Genomic DNA, 18288 nt, shown 5'->3' with positions numbered 1-18288 from the left:
TTTAGAAGTGATTTAACCCATAGACGTTGTAGTTAATTGGATATGCTTAAAATATCGAGATAAAAATAAATACGATTTTAAAACAAATGCCACAGTATTATCACGAAACTGTCTTATCAGAGATATTTTAGATTACAAGGGCGCTGAAGATGTCGGTGTTCTGTGCTTATGCATTATGGACTCGTATTATAGGAGATGCTGCCTCCATATTCAGGGTTGTATATATTCGTGTTTTTTTCCCCGTCTAATCACAATTGTATATAAATAAAATTATACATAAGATATTAAAATATCATTTACATATTTGGTACATCTTTTTGCTACATGTTTCGGTTACATTGAACCATCTTCAGGTGTAACGTTAAAAGTTAAAAATTATAATCTTATAAACTGAAACTTAATTACTGTTGTTGTGTAACTTCTGATGATGTTTACTTCCAAATTCATTGGAGTGAGGGTATATTTTGAAGTGATAGTGGTTCAACATTGGCCTGTAACGTAAATAATTTAAAATATTTTTTAAATGTTACTGAACTTGAAAGAACGAATATGTATTGGCAAACATATAAGGTATTGGTATTTTTATCCAGCAACGTTTCACAGACACCAGGGTACTTAAGAACTTCACGCAACGAGATATTTTTAGATGTTTCAAGATTTCTGTGTCATGCTTTGAGACTTTTCTTAAAAAATTTGGAAGATTTTGTTGGCGTTGAGAGTAGATGGTTCGACTTCGTGATGTTAGTTGGCGCAGCGACCGCTGTGATTACCATAGTAATTATGACGTCACGTTTCCCTTAGTGACTGCATATGCGTGTGTGATGGATTATGCAAAATACTGTGAACATTGTGAATCATCCGGTATTTAACCTCATTACTTTGTTTCGTATACGCAGTGTAAACGTAATTCAATATAAAACATGACGTACAAATGTATTTCGATGTATAAGATGTTATATTGTCTTAGCTTTTCCCTCTTTTTATGGAAGTATTGGACGAAGGGGTTGTTTTCTTTCGCGTACGTTCTGAAGTGTAACAGAAATAGTCCTTTCTGAGCATAGAATAAAAAGAAAATTTAGGAATTTGGTTCCAAACAGAAGAAGCTGGGATTTAAAAGGTTTTGCATTATTTTACCGTGATATAAATAAATCGATCATTCTAATTTAGACAGGTGCCCCATTAAACTGATACAGAATTTAATCACAAACAAAACGAGTTTAGCGATTTAATTGCTAATCGATTTTATCATGATTGGGTTCGTTAATTTTAATGTTTCGCCTCGTGATACAGCTGGCTTTAATTAGTAAAAATGTGACAGGGTTTAAGGGGAATTTGCATGATAAAGTTCTTGACGTATGTACATGTGTATCAAAACAATCCACGTAATTTAGTGCTAATTATATTGATGTTAGTTTTAAAAAAGACGTTCTTTCTTTTGTGTAGTAAATGTTGTGATGGTGGTTATATGGGCGGTAGGCAAATACAAGATTGTTCACCCCTGTTAAGTGCGAGGACCAGTTACTGGAACGAGTTCCCAAACACTCGACTCGTGCAAAGAATAACTCGGATTACTACTGGCTTTCCACTCGCGTGAGCAAGGCTTAAGAAACAGCAAAGCTATAAAAGCCTTTCTATCTTTTTTTAGAATATAGCCACTTTGTTACTTTGATTTGCAGACAAATTTTCTCATACAGGTATAATTTTTCCGGTCGTGTTTCATAAATTGGTTTAAATCGAAGGGAAGTGTTTTTCATGATTAAAGAAGACGGAATATATATGAAAGGAATTTTTCCGAGGTTAAAGGACGATAGTTAAATATTAAAGGATAGTTTTCAAGAGATAACACTGACTTTCGCTTCAATTTTAATTGGAAGTCGAAGGAGATTCCGGTATTTCTTTGCACAATAAACTGTCTTCCCTACGATCGGACTTGTTGGCACTTAAGACGTGACTCACGCTTGCTGTAATAAAGCACGCCCCACTGTAAATGCCTTCCCCCTTTTCACCTGTCTGTCTACATGGCACGCCCTATAGGCCACGTGCAAGTTGATACTGATACAATCAGTACCACAATTCTTCTCTTCGGAAACGTTTTCAGTATTGAAACACGTTCACTCATTCCTCTTACTGCTATGCTAATGTTTAGTTGAAGATTGTCGTCTTCCGTTTCACTCTGTAGTGAGGCAGGATCCTGATGATGGAAGCAGTAAGTGCCTTTGAAACATCGATCAATATCTACCAGACCACGCGGCGCAACTTCCCAGAAACCTTCTTTATATTCGTCGCCGCTAAAACCTAAAATGTCAGTTAATGTTTAGATGCTTATTTAACGATGATTTATCATCTTCGTAGGGTACTTTCTATGTGCCTACCTTCAAGGAGTTTTTCCTGTGAATTGATTTTGTTGTTGTCTTTTTTTAGAAGACTTAGATCAACGCAGCGACGTCTATATGGAATGAATACAGAGGGTATTTGTGCTGCCATCATCCGAGTCTCAGAATGTGAACATAATCCAGTGATTTAGTGATATAGAAGGTTCTCACGGCGTCAAGTATGAATATTATTGTCTTGTATTCGGTATCGTTAAGGGTTAAGTTTGTTTTTACTGGAATTTAAAGAATTGTTTACTTCTGTTTGGACGCTCAGTCACCGATGTGTTCAGTTGACGTGCTGGATAAAGGATGTTGAGTTGTGTTTTTATGGTGTCTGTGCCCAGTTGTTTCTTGGTTCGGTGAGAGAAGAAATGGGCCGTGTTTGAAGTTTCTTTAAGGGGAACGTTGAAGAAGGCACATCGCCTGCTTCCCCACACCCACAACTAAGGAGCACAGTGGAGCAGGGAGTCAAGCGAGGCGTTCTTTAACTTGGCGTCGAGAGATCATGGTGCAGATTTTTAGATACCAACTCGTTCACACTCTTTCAAAGTATTATTTTAAAATGTTTCTACCGAATAATTTGGTCTACTCATCGAAAAATGTCACAATTACTGCTGAATATTGACACGTTTGTTGGTATTTTCATACTTATGTAAATGTATACAAGCACAGTAGACTTATTTGATTCAGAGTATTGCAGTAGCTGATAATTACTGTAATTAGGGTGTTGTAAATAGGTGGTCTGTTTATTTAAACACTGAAATAGTGTAACTAACAAATATTGTCTCGCACTGTTGTCAGAAACAGCGTGTTAGATTTTTAATCAAATTTTCTTTGCTGCTTGTATTTTGTATTATACTGTTGTTTAAGTTAACTGTGAACAAAATGGTTAATTAATTTAGAACGATATTTTTTAAAAAAACGCATACCATGTGCAATGGTCAGGAAGTATTAGTTAGACATTACCGATGTCAGGAGTCGAGGTAATGTGGCGTTTACAGAAATAAAACTCTCATTCCGAGGATTTTATTCCCGAAGCTGCTTTACCGCTGTAGGATTTCAGAGCACAGGCCAGTTTTATAATTTTAAAGGTTACTTTGTGCTCTGTATTATAGGACTCCACATGCTATTGGGTTAGTAGGAATATTTTGGAAACTGCAGGATTGTGACGCTAGTACAGTGCGGGACAAAATCTTAATAGGACCATAATGATACGTGTAGTTAATAAATCGTCCCAAAGTGATCCAAAGTTAAGATACCTGAAAACTGTAATTAAAGTCAAAGTTAAAATTCACAATGAATAGTGAAAGGGAAGATTAAAATGTTCAAAACTTTTATTTTAGGTGAGATTTCTGGTTTTCGCTGGGTTGAGCATCGATCGATTTTGGTCTACTGGTATTATATAGTCTTGATTGTGTTTGTTAAGCTTTTGTATGCCACCGTAAGGGAAGAACACAGATTGGTTGTCTTTGTAAACAAGATGCTGATGGAAATATGTGGACAAAGATGAGAGAAAGTGATATGAATCGGGAGAATATTTCATAATGTAGAGTTTCTTGACAAATCGAGAACGATAATTTGGTTGAACATGTAGTACGAATGAGACATGAAAGATGCGTGCAGAATTTTAGTCAAAATGTTGAAGGTAAATTATCGCTTGGCAGATCTTGGCTTAAATTCAAATATAATATTAAAATGGATCTTGAAGAAATAAATTCCTGGGAGACAACCAAATTTGTCTTTCTCGGTATGTGGTTTTCTGTTGTGAGTATGGTAGTGAACTGTTGAGAAACAAATTTTATTTCTAGACTAGCTAAGTGACTGAAAATGTCGTTAACGAAATTTTGAGTCTAGGCAGCGAAAATTGTCCTCACTACTGAAGTAGGCCAAAGTAACAGTGGGGATTTGCAAATGGCGGGAATGGTTCCCCTACGGCAGAAATGCTTTTTGTGCTCTGGTGCCACTGATTTCTCGTGCCTGATAATCACAATTTGATTACATCAAGGGATGTGGGCCAGCTGCCATCATTATTACAGCGAGATGAGAATTTTGAACAAATGCGAATCAGATTTGTAAATAACACTTCTTATCGTCCACCATTATATCCTAATTATATTTTTTTTATATATTTTCATTCTATAACATTTTATATCCAAAGACTTGAAATGTATGTTTTTCTTTCAGGCTTGTAACTTTTTTTCCCCCAAGCCAAATTTAAATATCGCACTGTGGCTCGTCGGTAACCGCGACTCTACGCAGATAAGGAAGACTCAGAGCCTCTGTTGTAAGATCCACGGGCGGGTCACGAACCTCAGGCTTAATTCCTGCCCGAGCTGTGGTACTAGAAATACGTTGTATGAACGAAATTCCAGTCCCCCGCGGCACTGATATCGATTCTCATAACACCCACTGGTGACCCTCATGGGAGCCAGCGATAAACATCGGTGGTTCTGTAAGCGATTTACATTTTCTGAAATTGTGAGTGAACAAAAACACTCATTTGTAAACTGATGTTACCTTGATGTCCAGACTTGATGAGACTTACGTGAAATTTTATATTACACTGTAATATTAACCTCGTAGTAATAATGCTAAATGAGCAAATACTGTTTGGCTTGTTGTTGATTATTTGTCGTTAAGGGATTTTGGACGTTTCGGGATATTATGAGTATGCATGTTTACTGCTTTAGAATTTCTGGTTATTCTTGACGGGACAGTTTACTAGTAAGTAATATGAAACGCTTGAATATATTTGCTTGTAATCGGGTCAAATTATTAAGTAACGAGCGGCTCTTGGTTTACATATATTAATTTTATGCTCTGATGTGTTATTTAATATTTCAGTTCGCCTGGTTCAGTTAGCACTTATCATCGAATGCTAATTAACTGTTAAAGATCGAGAGGAATTTCGTTTGAAACAAAAACCATGAAGATACCCACACTTCGGTGTAATTACGTGATGTAAATAATATTTCAGAAGCTTCGTCTTGAGATATGTTAATGATATTGAATTCTATTGTCTGTTACAAAATTGAGATTTTTATGTTGTTATTCTGTGTTTAAATGCCAGAACATGCCGCCTCCAACTTCAGGATCTGTTAGGAAATCCACACGACATTGCCACCCAGAAGACATATTCAGAGCCGCGAGCATTTCAAATCTAATATGGAGATTACGGAGTACTACCCGTGGTTGTGGCTACTGTATTTGCATAAGAGGTTCTTTGCAGCCCGAATTTTTTGCATATTAATTTGTGCCTCCAGACTGTGTTCTAAATCCGCTCTTCACCCCTCGTCATCATTCTGTCTCGCTTCTCTCCCCCCCCCCCCCCACGCGCCTACACGGCGGTGTTGTGTACCATTGGAATTAGCGCTTGGTTTGACTGGATGACTGTCTGTCCATACCCAACACAACGCACTGTGTACAGGATCGATTTGCCAATATTCCAGTACTAGCAGCCCTGCTTACACCACGCCCGGGGGTATTTCTCCGTATACCCAGTACATTTTTACACATTTTTTTTATTAAATATCTTCTTTCCATTTTATATCACGTAACTACGTCATGTATAATGTGTAATATGTATAAATCTGGATGTATCAAAGACCGTGCCTTGTTTCAAAATGTGTGTGACATAAATTTGTTCTTTTTAACGTGTGTTTGGGATTTTTTTTTTCGGACGAGTCAAATTACCCTGCAGCCCTGGAAATCGCCTTGCAGAATTTCTATCGTAATAGTGGAATGGCTCGTTATAGACCTGCAGTCCCGGAACGGATAGCAATGCGATGAGAAGAACATCATTCATAAAACCATGCAAACAGCTGTGCTGGGGGGCTGGAATTTGTCACGTGGTCCAGCGAGTCGTTACCAGAAACAGCCTTTCAAGTCCCATACGCTTTGTGACCCATTTTTCTCAAACGCTTTCGCAATAAAAACGTGCCAGCTTCGCCATGCCTGTCCATCTGTCTGCATGTTTCAACTCGAAAACCTCTGAACGGATTTTTTTTGTGAAATCTTACTAGAATTTTCTTAATTTCCAGACAATACTGGTTACATTAGACATCTTTAGAACAAAGGATGTAATTAAAATTTGTCGACTTATTCCAGTTTTGGTTGAAATCGGAAAATCGTAATGGGCTCTTTACGTCAAGGCAGGCATGCATCCTCTATTGCGGGCAGAATACAGTTTCTAGAAGTACGTCTAAAGGAGGTAGGGATAATGAAGAGAGAGAGAATAGGAAGGCAGGTAGAAGGTGATGAAGATAGGAAATAAATAATTTGCATCGAATTTAGACTGTCCTTTTCCATTAGCAGCAGTGGATTCTGAAGGAAAGGGATTTAAAGCGTGTGGCCTGGATTTAATTGGCTCAAGACAGTATTCTTGCTTGTTCTGAACACGATAATGAACCTTCAGGTTCCATTAAAAGCGGCCAGTTTATGGCCAACTGAGATACAATCATGTTCTCACGAGCGCCTGTTTCGTAAAGTCGCATAGTTGGACATACTTTGCCTTTAGCCGCCGTTACAAACTTTCATGTCGAGTACAGATTAAAACTCCACGAAATATGACCATTCTACTCCAAAACAGACTCATCGCAGCGTTTTCAAAACATTGGATTACTCGGTTTACGCAATATTTTATAATAAAAACACCCTTGTAATTAGGTTACTCTTTGTCATGAGATCTCAACTTCTAGATAAAGGTAGTAGTGAAACTCTGACGGGAATTTCAACTTGCAGGGACCATTGCGAACTTGTGACAGCGGTTTCCGGCTACATGATGCAATTTCGCACGTGTTTACGTAATAATTAGACGGTGTGTACTGAAGCTAGTACAATCCACGCAACTTCCACGCACCCATATATACATATACATTCTGCATGTAATTAAATTGAGGAAATCAGCTTCTGGAATACAAGGAAACTAACATAATCATATGCATAACCACCCTTCTGTCTATCCTTTCACATGGTGGAAAAATTTCGAAACGCAATTAGATGCACGGAAACAGGAGGATATAGCTTGTTTGTTAAGTTTAACGATGCGTTTATGCAAATCAGAATTCCGTAGTAGAGAATTATGCTCAGACAAGTTAGCAAGTTACATTTTTGCTGGTTAGATTAATCTCTGAACTTAGCAGCATGAATAATTTGATGTTTGAATATTTTCTTTTTGTTTGAGTGATTGTACGCGTGTTTATACGCAAAACGTAACTTGGTTCTTAGGCATGTTATTTTTATTTGTAGTGTTCTGTCTGACGACAGGTCCATATGAACAGGATCCTTCCATCCTTTTCTCGGACTGGGACCTGTTCATATACGTTCTTGGCAGATGATCCAGAAGTGGTTTGCCATTGCCTTCTTCTGTGTGTGAATGGAGTAATTGTTGGGATGCCCCGGAGGAAAACTCCGTGTTGCCTAGACCACGGCCTTGCCCAACACAAGTTATAAATTCGGGCACCGCCGGGAATCGAACCCGAGACCCCTGTCTGTCCTCTCGAGTGGCGTTTGTTATGTTTTTCGGCTGTAGAATGTTATCGGAACGTTTCAAAATAGCTAATTTATTTTACAGCACATGCTATATACCTGCAGATAATTTGTGGTTTGTTTAGATTGATGTATTTCTTATGAAACAGCGTATACGGTTTAATTTCATATAGGCATTTTGAATTGACATAACCTAGTAGTGTGATTTCCGCAATATTTTGCTCTCTGCTTTAAAATCCTGAACACACACAACCATTTTTCTGAACGTGAATTTGCGGAGAACATTATAGGAACAAAAGTCTAGAACTCAAGTAACACACAAGATATACATTTTAAATTACATTTGGTTTGCCTCGCATATGTGCCTAAGTCTTTATCTTCTGCGTCTTAAACCTTTAAATCACAATGGCGTCAGTCAGTTTCAACAACCAGCACCCCTGCAGTTCGCCTTCAGACTGTATTTATGGGGTTCGTGTAATTCCCAGAACAAACAGCGATTTCTCTCCTTCACTTATCAGTTGATCTTTGTAATGATAAAGTGTTTTCTTTGCGGTATGGACTGAATGTTTTAATATCATTTCGAGTAGATTCGTGGGTTAAACACTGCGTTTTAAGAGAAATTTGTTTTTTCACAACCCTCTGAATGAATGGTAATATCCTAAAAGAGATTTATTGAGCCACGTTGATTTTTATGGCCCATAAAGTCATGACGTTACAAAATTCCCCCCCCCCCCCCCCCCAGTAAAATATCTTCTGCTTCACAAGACGAAATTGTTCTCACCTAGTTTTAATTTGTCGAAAAATAAACGAGATTTAACATGGGTTAGCTGTGATGAGCTTCCGGCATGTATGTAGTGGATTCAGCCGTTATGTTGCCATGGTTACAGTAAACTCCTGAGCAGAGAAACTTGTAAAATTTCATATAACTTTGCCTTTCGGTATGCGTAGTGGTTTGGACCTTCATCAGGAGCTGTGGATCCGTTGAATGAGACAACACTGTCACATAACTGCAATATTGCATGCAAGGGAAAATGAAACACTCTGATAAATTGTTAAGAGGTTAAACAGCGATGATCATGAACGTGGCTTGTTCTCGTCTATGGTCCTGGGACGTCGCGTCATATAGTCTGGTAGAAATTAATCGACGTTTCGGAGGAGCTTACTGCTTCTATCATCAGGGTGGCGATGATCATGATGAAGGCAGTATGATCGTTTGTCGCATTAAAGTGTTACCAAGCAGCGAAACAAGTGTGGATTAGTTTTCTTCATTTGCAAAGAAAAATGATCCCGTAGGAACCATTCCAGAACCGGAGAGTAAAGTCGAGAGATTTTATGATTTTAATTGATACAGAAGCATGGATCAATGAGGCGTGGCTTGCCTTGTTTCAGGGAAAGGCCGTTTGTACCCTGCCTACAGCCTCAATGGCTCGGAGGAAGAGGCTGATTCTCCTACACACCACTACCGCTCTCTGAGGCGCCACCAACCACAGCAGCACCAGCTGGTTGCTGGTAATAACCCGTACCAGATACATACGTACCAACAGCCGTACCAGCAATCTCAACAACAGCATCCTGCAGGACTTAGTGATACTCCCACATCTGAGAATGCGTCCGATGCAACGTTGACGGATTCTGAATTGGCCCTCGCTCGAGATTCGACTCTTCTGGTCCACAACGGTAAGAATCCTCATGCATCTTTCGCTGACACATGCACTTGACTGCCTGTGGACTGTTTTGATTCTATTGGTCCCTTTGGACTGCTAAATTTCGTCTGACCGTCTTCTTCTTGGTCTTCCAGTACGTCTGTTTCCTCCTCGGGCGTTGATTTGCCATGCTTGTTTCGGTGTTTGGTTGTATTGTATTCTTTGTTGATGCTGCATCTGATTAATGTGTAATTTTATATTTCAGTGTTCAAGTTCAAAGATTTGTTTCACTGTCTCTGTGTTGCGTTGGTGGTCTGTACGTGTATTTTCAGTCTCTCCACAGAGACACTTAGCTCTGCTCACTTTATCCTTGTCTCATGTCATATTTGACTTTCATATGTAGTTGTTACCATAATTTCATTTCTGATTTTAATGTTTCTAATTTTTCCACACCCATCACGTGATATTTTAGCCAGTGGCTTTTCTGTTCCATATGTCACTTTATGGCCTCGGTACGAGGGAATTTATTTGTCTTCCGTCTTGTGGATTCTTTTCATATATCGGCATTATCTATGCATTTTTTTTGGTATTAATTTGTAGGTTACTCCCAAATAGCCATCTGTGGTGAACGGTGAAATTCATGATAATACGGGGAAGGTGTATACTATGTCGATATTCGTAGGTAGCCCTGAAGATGGGTGCAGTATGTCTCTCCGAAACATGAACGTCCCCACGGATTTTGCGAAAATCTTCACCGCAATGGAAACCGCGTATCACAGGTGTATCAGCTCAATAGTCGGCTTAGAACATGAGGTGGCTGTGGCTAATAGTAAGCCATAACGAGCAGGCGAACTTCGACAGCCGCGCTGAAGGTAGGTTCTCGAGGGACGGTCATCCCGAAGTTAAGTCTCTTGACTCTCTAGGTTGTGGGTTTTGCTATAGGCTGGAAACTCGTCCGTATGAAAGCTCGCACACATGAACCCCAGAGAAATAGGTGAGATGTTTAGCAGAAGTAAACTATCACCATCATATTTTTGTATGTAACTGTACCTGAACGTACATTTCATTCTTAAATCTACATTATCCACATATTAGGGTTGAAATGACACACTCTACGATTTCATTCAAGCGTAAGGTACTATCGTGTGTGTTTACTTTAACCCTATAAAGCCGAATGGTAACTATATGTACCACCTGCTTCAATAATCGATAACTCCTCGTTTTGTGGTTTTCATATAATTTTCACCGTAAGTATCGATTATTTTCTTAACAGCGCTTAACAAATTGATCTTTTGCAATGGTAAAGTCTTGTGTTTTCTTTGCGGTACGGCCTGAATTCTAAAATATTATTAGGCGAGCGTCAGTTTCGAAATTAATAACTTCAGCACTTTCTAATATACATCTCAAAATTTCCGTCGTTTCTGCTATTAATCGCCCTAACGTCTTCACTCTTACTTCACTTTATCCTTACTAGAAGGACGAACGGGCATTGCCTGGGGACCTACTAACTATGAGATGCTCTTTCTTCCCCCTCTGAAATCGAAGTGTCTCTCATCTCTCCCCACACCAATTTCCTCTTTGCAAATTCTACTCTTCTGCTATCCTTCTTATATATATCTCAGTTGCTATACCAGCGTCTTATTTAAAATTTTCACGCGTCCACACGGCGTCACAACCGAGAATAACATCATCAACGCATCATAATAACGTACTATTGTCACATTTAACTTCTGATACTTCTTCTCGTACAGTCTCTTCATAAATAGTTATGGGCCCTTGTTTAAAACTGTGCGACATCTATCCTGCGGATAAGTGAGGATAACGCTAGCAGCTCTCGACGCATCGACCTACTGCATATGACCAGGATATCGTGCACCACTCAGCAGAAAAGCCGCTTACTATTATCTTAGAATTACTCTTCCAAAATCCCCTCCCCCCGCCCCTCCAGGATCAATCGTCCCAGAGAGGATATTTTATCGATAATCGCTGTGTCTGAAGAGATGATATTGCACATAAACTTATCCGCATGTCACTTTAAGTACTGGTAAAACGTCTGCCGTTAAGTGGACTACGGCTTCATCCAGATTACCAACTGATACAAAAAGGCACTGAAATCTTCCCCCTTTGACTAACAGTTGATTCTTACACAGAATGTCCTGGCCGTGATGTAGCTCAGGCGAGATGAGAATTTCATACAGACTTTAAACCGGAAAGACAGACAGAAGGGGCCACTCGGAAGAACTGGGTATAGATAGGATGATAATATTAAAATGATGTTTGAGGAACTAGGGTGCGTGTCGACTAGATTCATCTGGCTGAGTGACGTAAACTGGCGAATAGGGTAATGAAATTTAAGCTTCTATAAAAGTGGTCTCTACTCATGTAAAACATGAAACTGGGTTGTAGCGCCAGGAATATTTTTATTTTATTTGGTTGATAGAATCGGTTTATGTTACCTTTAATATAGTAGTTTGTTTAGTCATTCAGTTAACATGTTTCTTCATGGCATCGCACACCATTGAACTTAAGCTGGTACGAAGCCACGATAGAACAGTGCACATTATCCATTTTCATGCCAATTTTTTATTTAATGAAATCATATTCTGTTGGTGTTTTCATCGCCGATTAATCAGAAGCCTTAAGTATAGAGATATATTTTCCGGGATTTTATTGATCATCAAACAAATGTCTTCGATGGTCTAGTTTTTTTTTAAAGAGATATACTTTTTGCGTTGAATGGAGGGGGTTGAACTCAGCTAGGGCATTTTTTTTTTAAATGTGAAACGTTATGTAAAGCAAACGGAAATTTGCGTAGTTTTAAGCTGGTCTCAGTGGCTTTTTGAACTGAACACTTCTCTCTGAAGCTTTAATTTTCTCTAGCCTTTAATGTAAACTCATTAGGTCATGTTGACTTTGGCGCAAGAAGTGTCGTGTTTTAGCTTTCTTTGAAGCGAAACTAACCGACACCGACTAAATCTACGTGACACGTGTTCAACTGAAGCCATAAGCGTGACGGTCTGTCTCTACAGCGAACTTCCGGTTACAAGTACCGAGTGGGGAAAACGTACACTAGTGACTTTTTGTTACATACAGAGTGATTATAAAACAGTTTACTCGGAATCGCTTTGACGGGCCCTTTCAACATAAAATTTGCAGTTCGCGGCATATCGTAGACCTTTGGCATTTTTTTTTTAATTTTATGTTCGAAAAACCAGTTAGTTCTATCTCAGTCTTAAGACAAGCACACAGATTAAAGCTGGGAAGCACGAATATTAAATAATATTTAAGAATTCAGTCCGTACCGCAAAGAAAACACTACACTTCACCAATACAAATATTAATTGGTTGATGACGTTTGAGGAAATAATCGCTGTTTGCAGTGAGAATCACGTGAAACATATTAGTTGGAAAAATGCAGAGATGCTGAATGTCATAGCGTGTGGTATAAATAATTTTTTCGCTGTGTTTCTATTGAGGACCAGTCTGTACACTAAATACAAGTGTACAGGTTATTTCAGGAAATAACTGCGGATGTACGATGAATATTCTGGCAACTCGCAGATATAACTTTGATATAAGATTCTGATCTTAATACAAATCGTTCTGGCGTCGGGATAAAATCGGTTTTAATGTGATTTAACCCGAAAATCATTCTCCGTTGTTGTAACGGGTTTCCGTTTAATTTGAACTCTCTGGGAAGGTGGTAGCTGCCATCCATCTGCTCCTGTGGCTCATCTGTGTCATCCAACCCCCCACCCCCCCCACCCCACCCCCCGTGTACTACCGGTCCAGCCAGCACTGTGCCGGAACTCTTCAGCAGCCACAAATGCCGGAACGAGGTCCCATCTCTCCAAGGGAAAATGTAAGGATAAGCGGATTACAATAAGCTTCAGAGGGATGTACGATCCAGCAGTGACGTTGGTACTGCTTTCTGTATTGGAAGATCGAGTTTTCTCGTTTTGACCTCGCTCGTTGACATCGAGGCTCTGTGCGTACCGCTGTTATAGCCATCTCTTTTACTTCTTTCTTTCCGTCTACTCGTCTTCTTGATACGCGACTGTGAAGATGCTGGAGAAGATATTTAATGACGTAACTAGACAGCTACGATCTCGTATGTATGACATACAGATGTCTCACATGAGACGTCCCACGCACTTGTATGTCGTTTCGAATTCTCGCGTGTGGAAATTTGGTTTCAAATGAAGCATCAGGGTTTTGGTTTTTCTGTGACATCAGACGTGTGTCAGGACGTAACTGGGCGGGTCGCGTGAATACAATTTAGTACATTTGAAGTGCATCGTTAGTAAATGCAGCCTTGTAAACCAAAGACCCCAGTTTTTTTCAATGTGACATCAGGGATACCTGATGTGTTAAATTGAATACATAATAAAACAGTTTTTATCTTTTGGAGCAAAGCATTTAAAATACAAGTAATTTTTTCTTGTTTTCCGTTGTTTGTGCGTCTATTGCTTACGATAGACTTCTGATATCAGCGTCACACTGAATTTAAGATTCCGTTAAACTTAAGTGATATAAACACAATCATTCAAAAAACATTAACAATTATTTTTTTTTTAACTGTGCTGAAAGGATCATCAGTACAAAGCGATTGACTTCTCGTCATGACACAACGTGAACTTAATGCGAGTTTCGTTGTAAGGAAGAGGGCAAGGAAATAATGGAGCTGATAGTGCATCTTCCTCTGTCTGTCATCGTGATTGAATACACTGTCAGTCTGTACGAGGCATTATGGCATGATACAAAACATTCGGAACAAATGTAATAAGAAGTTTTCTTACGAAAGAGCTTTTGAAACGTGAAAACATTTCTGCTTTATAATCGGTTCTGAAATTTGACAAACTATCCTGAATTATGTTCGAGTTTAGAAGCTTAACAGTCCTGAGGTAATTAACTTGCAGTCAGTATAAAATTTTAGCACAATAAGTTCTTTAGAAAGCTGTCAGTTTACCTTGGGGGTTGTTGTTAACGATTATTGAACTAGCAGTTTGGATAAAAGTTCTTTTTAAAAGTTTTTGTGTAATGATGAATTTTTATCAGTAATCAAAGTTGTTCCTAACTCGATCATTTTTCTCACAAGTTTATAGTATTTTATTACTTTATAATAATTAAATTAGTTGAATAATGCCCTGTTTAATGTTGGATGTATACTATACGTGAAATGATGTCTGACATGCGAACAATCTGTCAATCCCCTAATTTGAACGAATGTTTTACTGCAGTGCAGTGATGTCCGTTCTGTGGGCCACACTCAGGTGCCAAATGATTTTGCCATAAATGGCAACTTCCAGAATATTGTTGTTTAAGATTGGTTAAATAACTAACGTTTTCGCGTCACTAAACATGTTACAGCAGTGTTAATTTATAATTATTTTAGTAATGTGTGTCATTCTTCATCAAAAGGTCTCGCAAATATTTAGTTAGATTTGTTAGCTTTGTTGTATTTTGTAAATAAGCTCTCTAGCACAAGTTGCCATGTTATGCAGTGTTAATTGCAATTAACAGGTAAGCCTACAATATTAGTACTCACGTAACGGAAGACATAAAATAATGCCATCATTAATTTATTACAACAAAGCTGTACAGTTCTGTCATATTAACGATCCACATGCTTCTAAAATTAATTTAAATATGGCAGTCTACACTATCATTGATGTTGACTTAACTTTGGTAACATGCCTTGGGCATTCGAAAGTGTACCTTTTTTTTTTACTTGTTTATAAAATAAACTCTGCTCGTGTATACTCCTCTTTCTTAGGCCTCAAATAGCCTATATCTGTGTTCTTTCCGTAAGATGAGGGACAGTGTTACCAACTGTATTAACAGGAGATGGAGTTTCGTATGTTGGTATTTACATAGAAATAAAAACATATTAATATGAACTGAATTGCACAAGCCCGTTACTTTAATTCAATCAGCCCTTAAACTTTCTTGAAGGGCCTGCGTAATTATGATATAAATTTGTTGTCCTCAAACATTTTAACGTTGTCATCTTTAGAGCTGAAGATAGAGGAAGTGTGTTCCTCTAAAACGTTGGAATCTACCTGCAAGTCCATGAAGTGTTACAACCCAGAACCTCAGATCTCATTTCGCTTCATAATTCTTAAGAGAGATAAATAGTTTGCAGTCACGATAAATGTATTTAAGTGTTCTGAATAATTACATAACACATATCACTATACCGATATGGGCTAAAGCAGACTGCATTTATTTTGCCGGTTTTTTTTTGGAATAATCTGAATTATCAAAGAGTGTCCGCTGTCTGGCAATATTATTTTGTATGTAGTTGAAGATATTTTAGTATGTGAAGTGTCATTAATAGTTAATACAGTACAATGCATGCTTACGTAGACAATTTCCGTTCCTACATGATATACCCATATATAGTTCAGTTCTACATTGATAAGATTCTGAAATAGCATGTAACGCGTTATCTTATTGCGTGCGACACGAAATGATTCAATAAAGAATGTCCTCCGCTTTGTAATATCAACGTTTTTTTAAAAAATAATTTGTCTGCTTTCAATCCTGCACGAGTTTCACATTCCACATATGCTACACGTCTGTATGTTCTAAAGCAGTGTTTTCTTGTCGGTTGTGTATTGGATACCATTCACAATCGTTCTGAATACATCTACTGCGTTTCTGTCCGTGAACGGATCCCTGAAGAAGGAATCAGTATATCCATTCGAAACGGTAATAACTACAACCCAGAGTAGTAACTTCGAGATCTTTACTGCCTTGAGAATCTCAAATGACATATCAGCTTCTTAGTGTTGTATGTAGCACCAAATGCCATCTTAATGCGTAACAGTCTTTTATTACAAATAGGCGAAGATTCTAGCTGATTTTCGTGCGTGTGAAGTTTTTTGACGTAAATACGTCTATATTTTCGGGTCAGTGTCATTAGGCAAAAAGTGAAACGAAAAAGTGTAACTGCATTGTTATGTTACCTTGGAAACGTCTATTGTTTACTTAGCATTGTTGTTACCTATAAAACATTTCATTACATTACATTACTTTACATTACATTCATCTACCACAGACCCATCTTAAGCGTAACTAATTCAAGTTAAGGATTCAAGAAATTTTGTTACCTAGGAAACGTCGTCTGTTTACTCGGCATTGTTGTTACCTATAAAACATTACATTACCTTACCTTACATTACATTTCATTACATTACATTACTTTACATTACATTCAGCTACCACAGACCCATCTTAAGCGTAACTAATTCAAGTTAAATAAGCAATGTCTTAATCAAACTTATCTCGATTGTAAAGCATGTATAAAGGAAATATTTAGAATAAAGCCAATATATAAACTCCCTTTCCGTAAAAACGTATTTACGTCGAATTCTCCGGAACCGTGGTTCCACTGACAACGTTTTGTTCAGCATTCTGCTCTCCAAGATGCGTCTGTTTGTAACATTCGTATACAGAAGTGGGAAATAAAAAATGTCTTATTGACAGCAAAGTTAAAAGGAACAGAGGGTAGCGAAGGCCTGTGTGTCTTCAACAGCACCCAAAGTTTCATTTAAGTTCTAAATTGCTTCTTCCGTGGTCGTATGATGGGCTGCAAATTGAGCGCGGAATGGCGAGGGGTATAAGAGGGGGGAATGAGTATTGATTCCCTCATTCTCCTGCCCTTCCTACCACCCCATCCTTCACCATCCTCTAATTCTTTTCCTCGGTATATATTCTCCTATAGCCTCGAGATTCTACTCTATGGGGTCTACCAATTCCTTTTCCACCTCCTTCATCAACCCTTGCATCGTCTTCCCCCCCCCTCCTTCGTAGTACAAGGTGATCACGCCTTCTATGTCTTCTGCCTACCCTTTCTCCACAAAATTATCCATCGTCCCTTGCATCGTAGAGTGTGTGCTTCACAACGCATTTGTCCTTCCGTTGCCCCCTGTTCATTTTCCCACCCCTTTGCCTCTGATTCTTAAACCATCCCTTAAAACTTTGATGCCAAGTGTTCTAATCGATTTTGACTGATTCATTTAAATGAGATAACCAATCAACGAGCACTCCGGGTGGAAGTTGCGTTTCTGCGGAGTGATTCGTGTCAAATTGAAGACTGAGAATAGTGTCGGCTTTACAGCTGACTGCCAAATCTTCCTAAATTACAGTATGGCAAAGATTGAAGTTTTACTTTCAATTCCCCATACGTCTTAATGATTCGGTACTTGGGCACATAATAACTTACCACTGACAATCATACAGAACTTATAAATAATAAAATATATTGTTATTTGCTGTTAAAGCGTGTGGTACATATAGTTACCACTGGGGATTAAAGGTTTGATAAATTATTTAGAATCCTGTACCACTGCAAGAGGGCGCATGTTTGTGAACGATTACATCGTGCAGAAGTTACTGAAGCCTTTTACATTTACTCAAGATTCCAGAGTCCTCTGTCAAGGTTTCGTACGCGTTCACCCTTAGCTATAAGTCTGCAGTCGTGTGTTTAGACTACACGCGACACTGTAGTGGCAGAGAAGGTGCCGCGTTACCGCGGGTATTCGCTCTTAACCTTCACTGGTATACTATACATCGTTAATTTATTCTATAACAGCATGAAATCAGATGAATCCTTGACAGGAACATTTGAATCATCTGTTACACAATTTTAAAAGCTTTTCTGTATCTTTAAAAAAACAATGCTAACTGAGTTTAGCATCCAGAAAGTTTTATTTATGGATTTCCATTGAATATAGGAGTTAGCGGTTAGAACGCTGGCCTTGTAATCCTGGGGTCTCGGG

General features: G+C 38.5%; 1 protein-coding gene across 1 annotated transcript in view; it reads left to right on the top strand.

Annotated features, from left to right (window-relative positions):
* Ten-m (teneurin transmembrane protein Ten-m) overlaps positions 1–18288 on the top strand; it is a 292606-nt gene that overhangs the window by 91968 nt on the left and 182350 nt on the right. The window contains exon 2 of the mRNA XM_022085228.2: positions 9249–9536. Coding sequence (XP_021940920.1) covers positions 9249–9536 — 288 coding nt within the window. The remainder of the gene's footprint in view (positions 1–9248; positions 9537–18288) is intronic.

Source organism: Zootermopsis nevadensis, unplaced genomic scaffold (assembly GCF_977971745.1).
Source record: "Zootermopsis nevadensis isolate Lab colony 2312 unplaced genomic scaffold, Znev_1.0 Znev_ptg000001l, whole genome shotgun sequence".
Lineage (NCBI taxonomy): Eukaryota > Metazoa > Arthropoda > Insecta > Blattodea > Termopsidae > Zootermopsis > Zootermopsis nevadensis.
The sequence above is the reverse complement of the archived record's forward strand: the minus strand, read 5'-3'. Positions and strand labels throughout refer to the sequence as shown.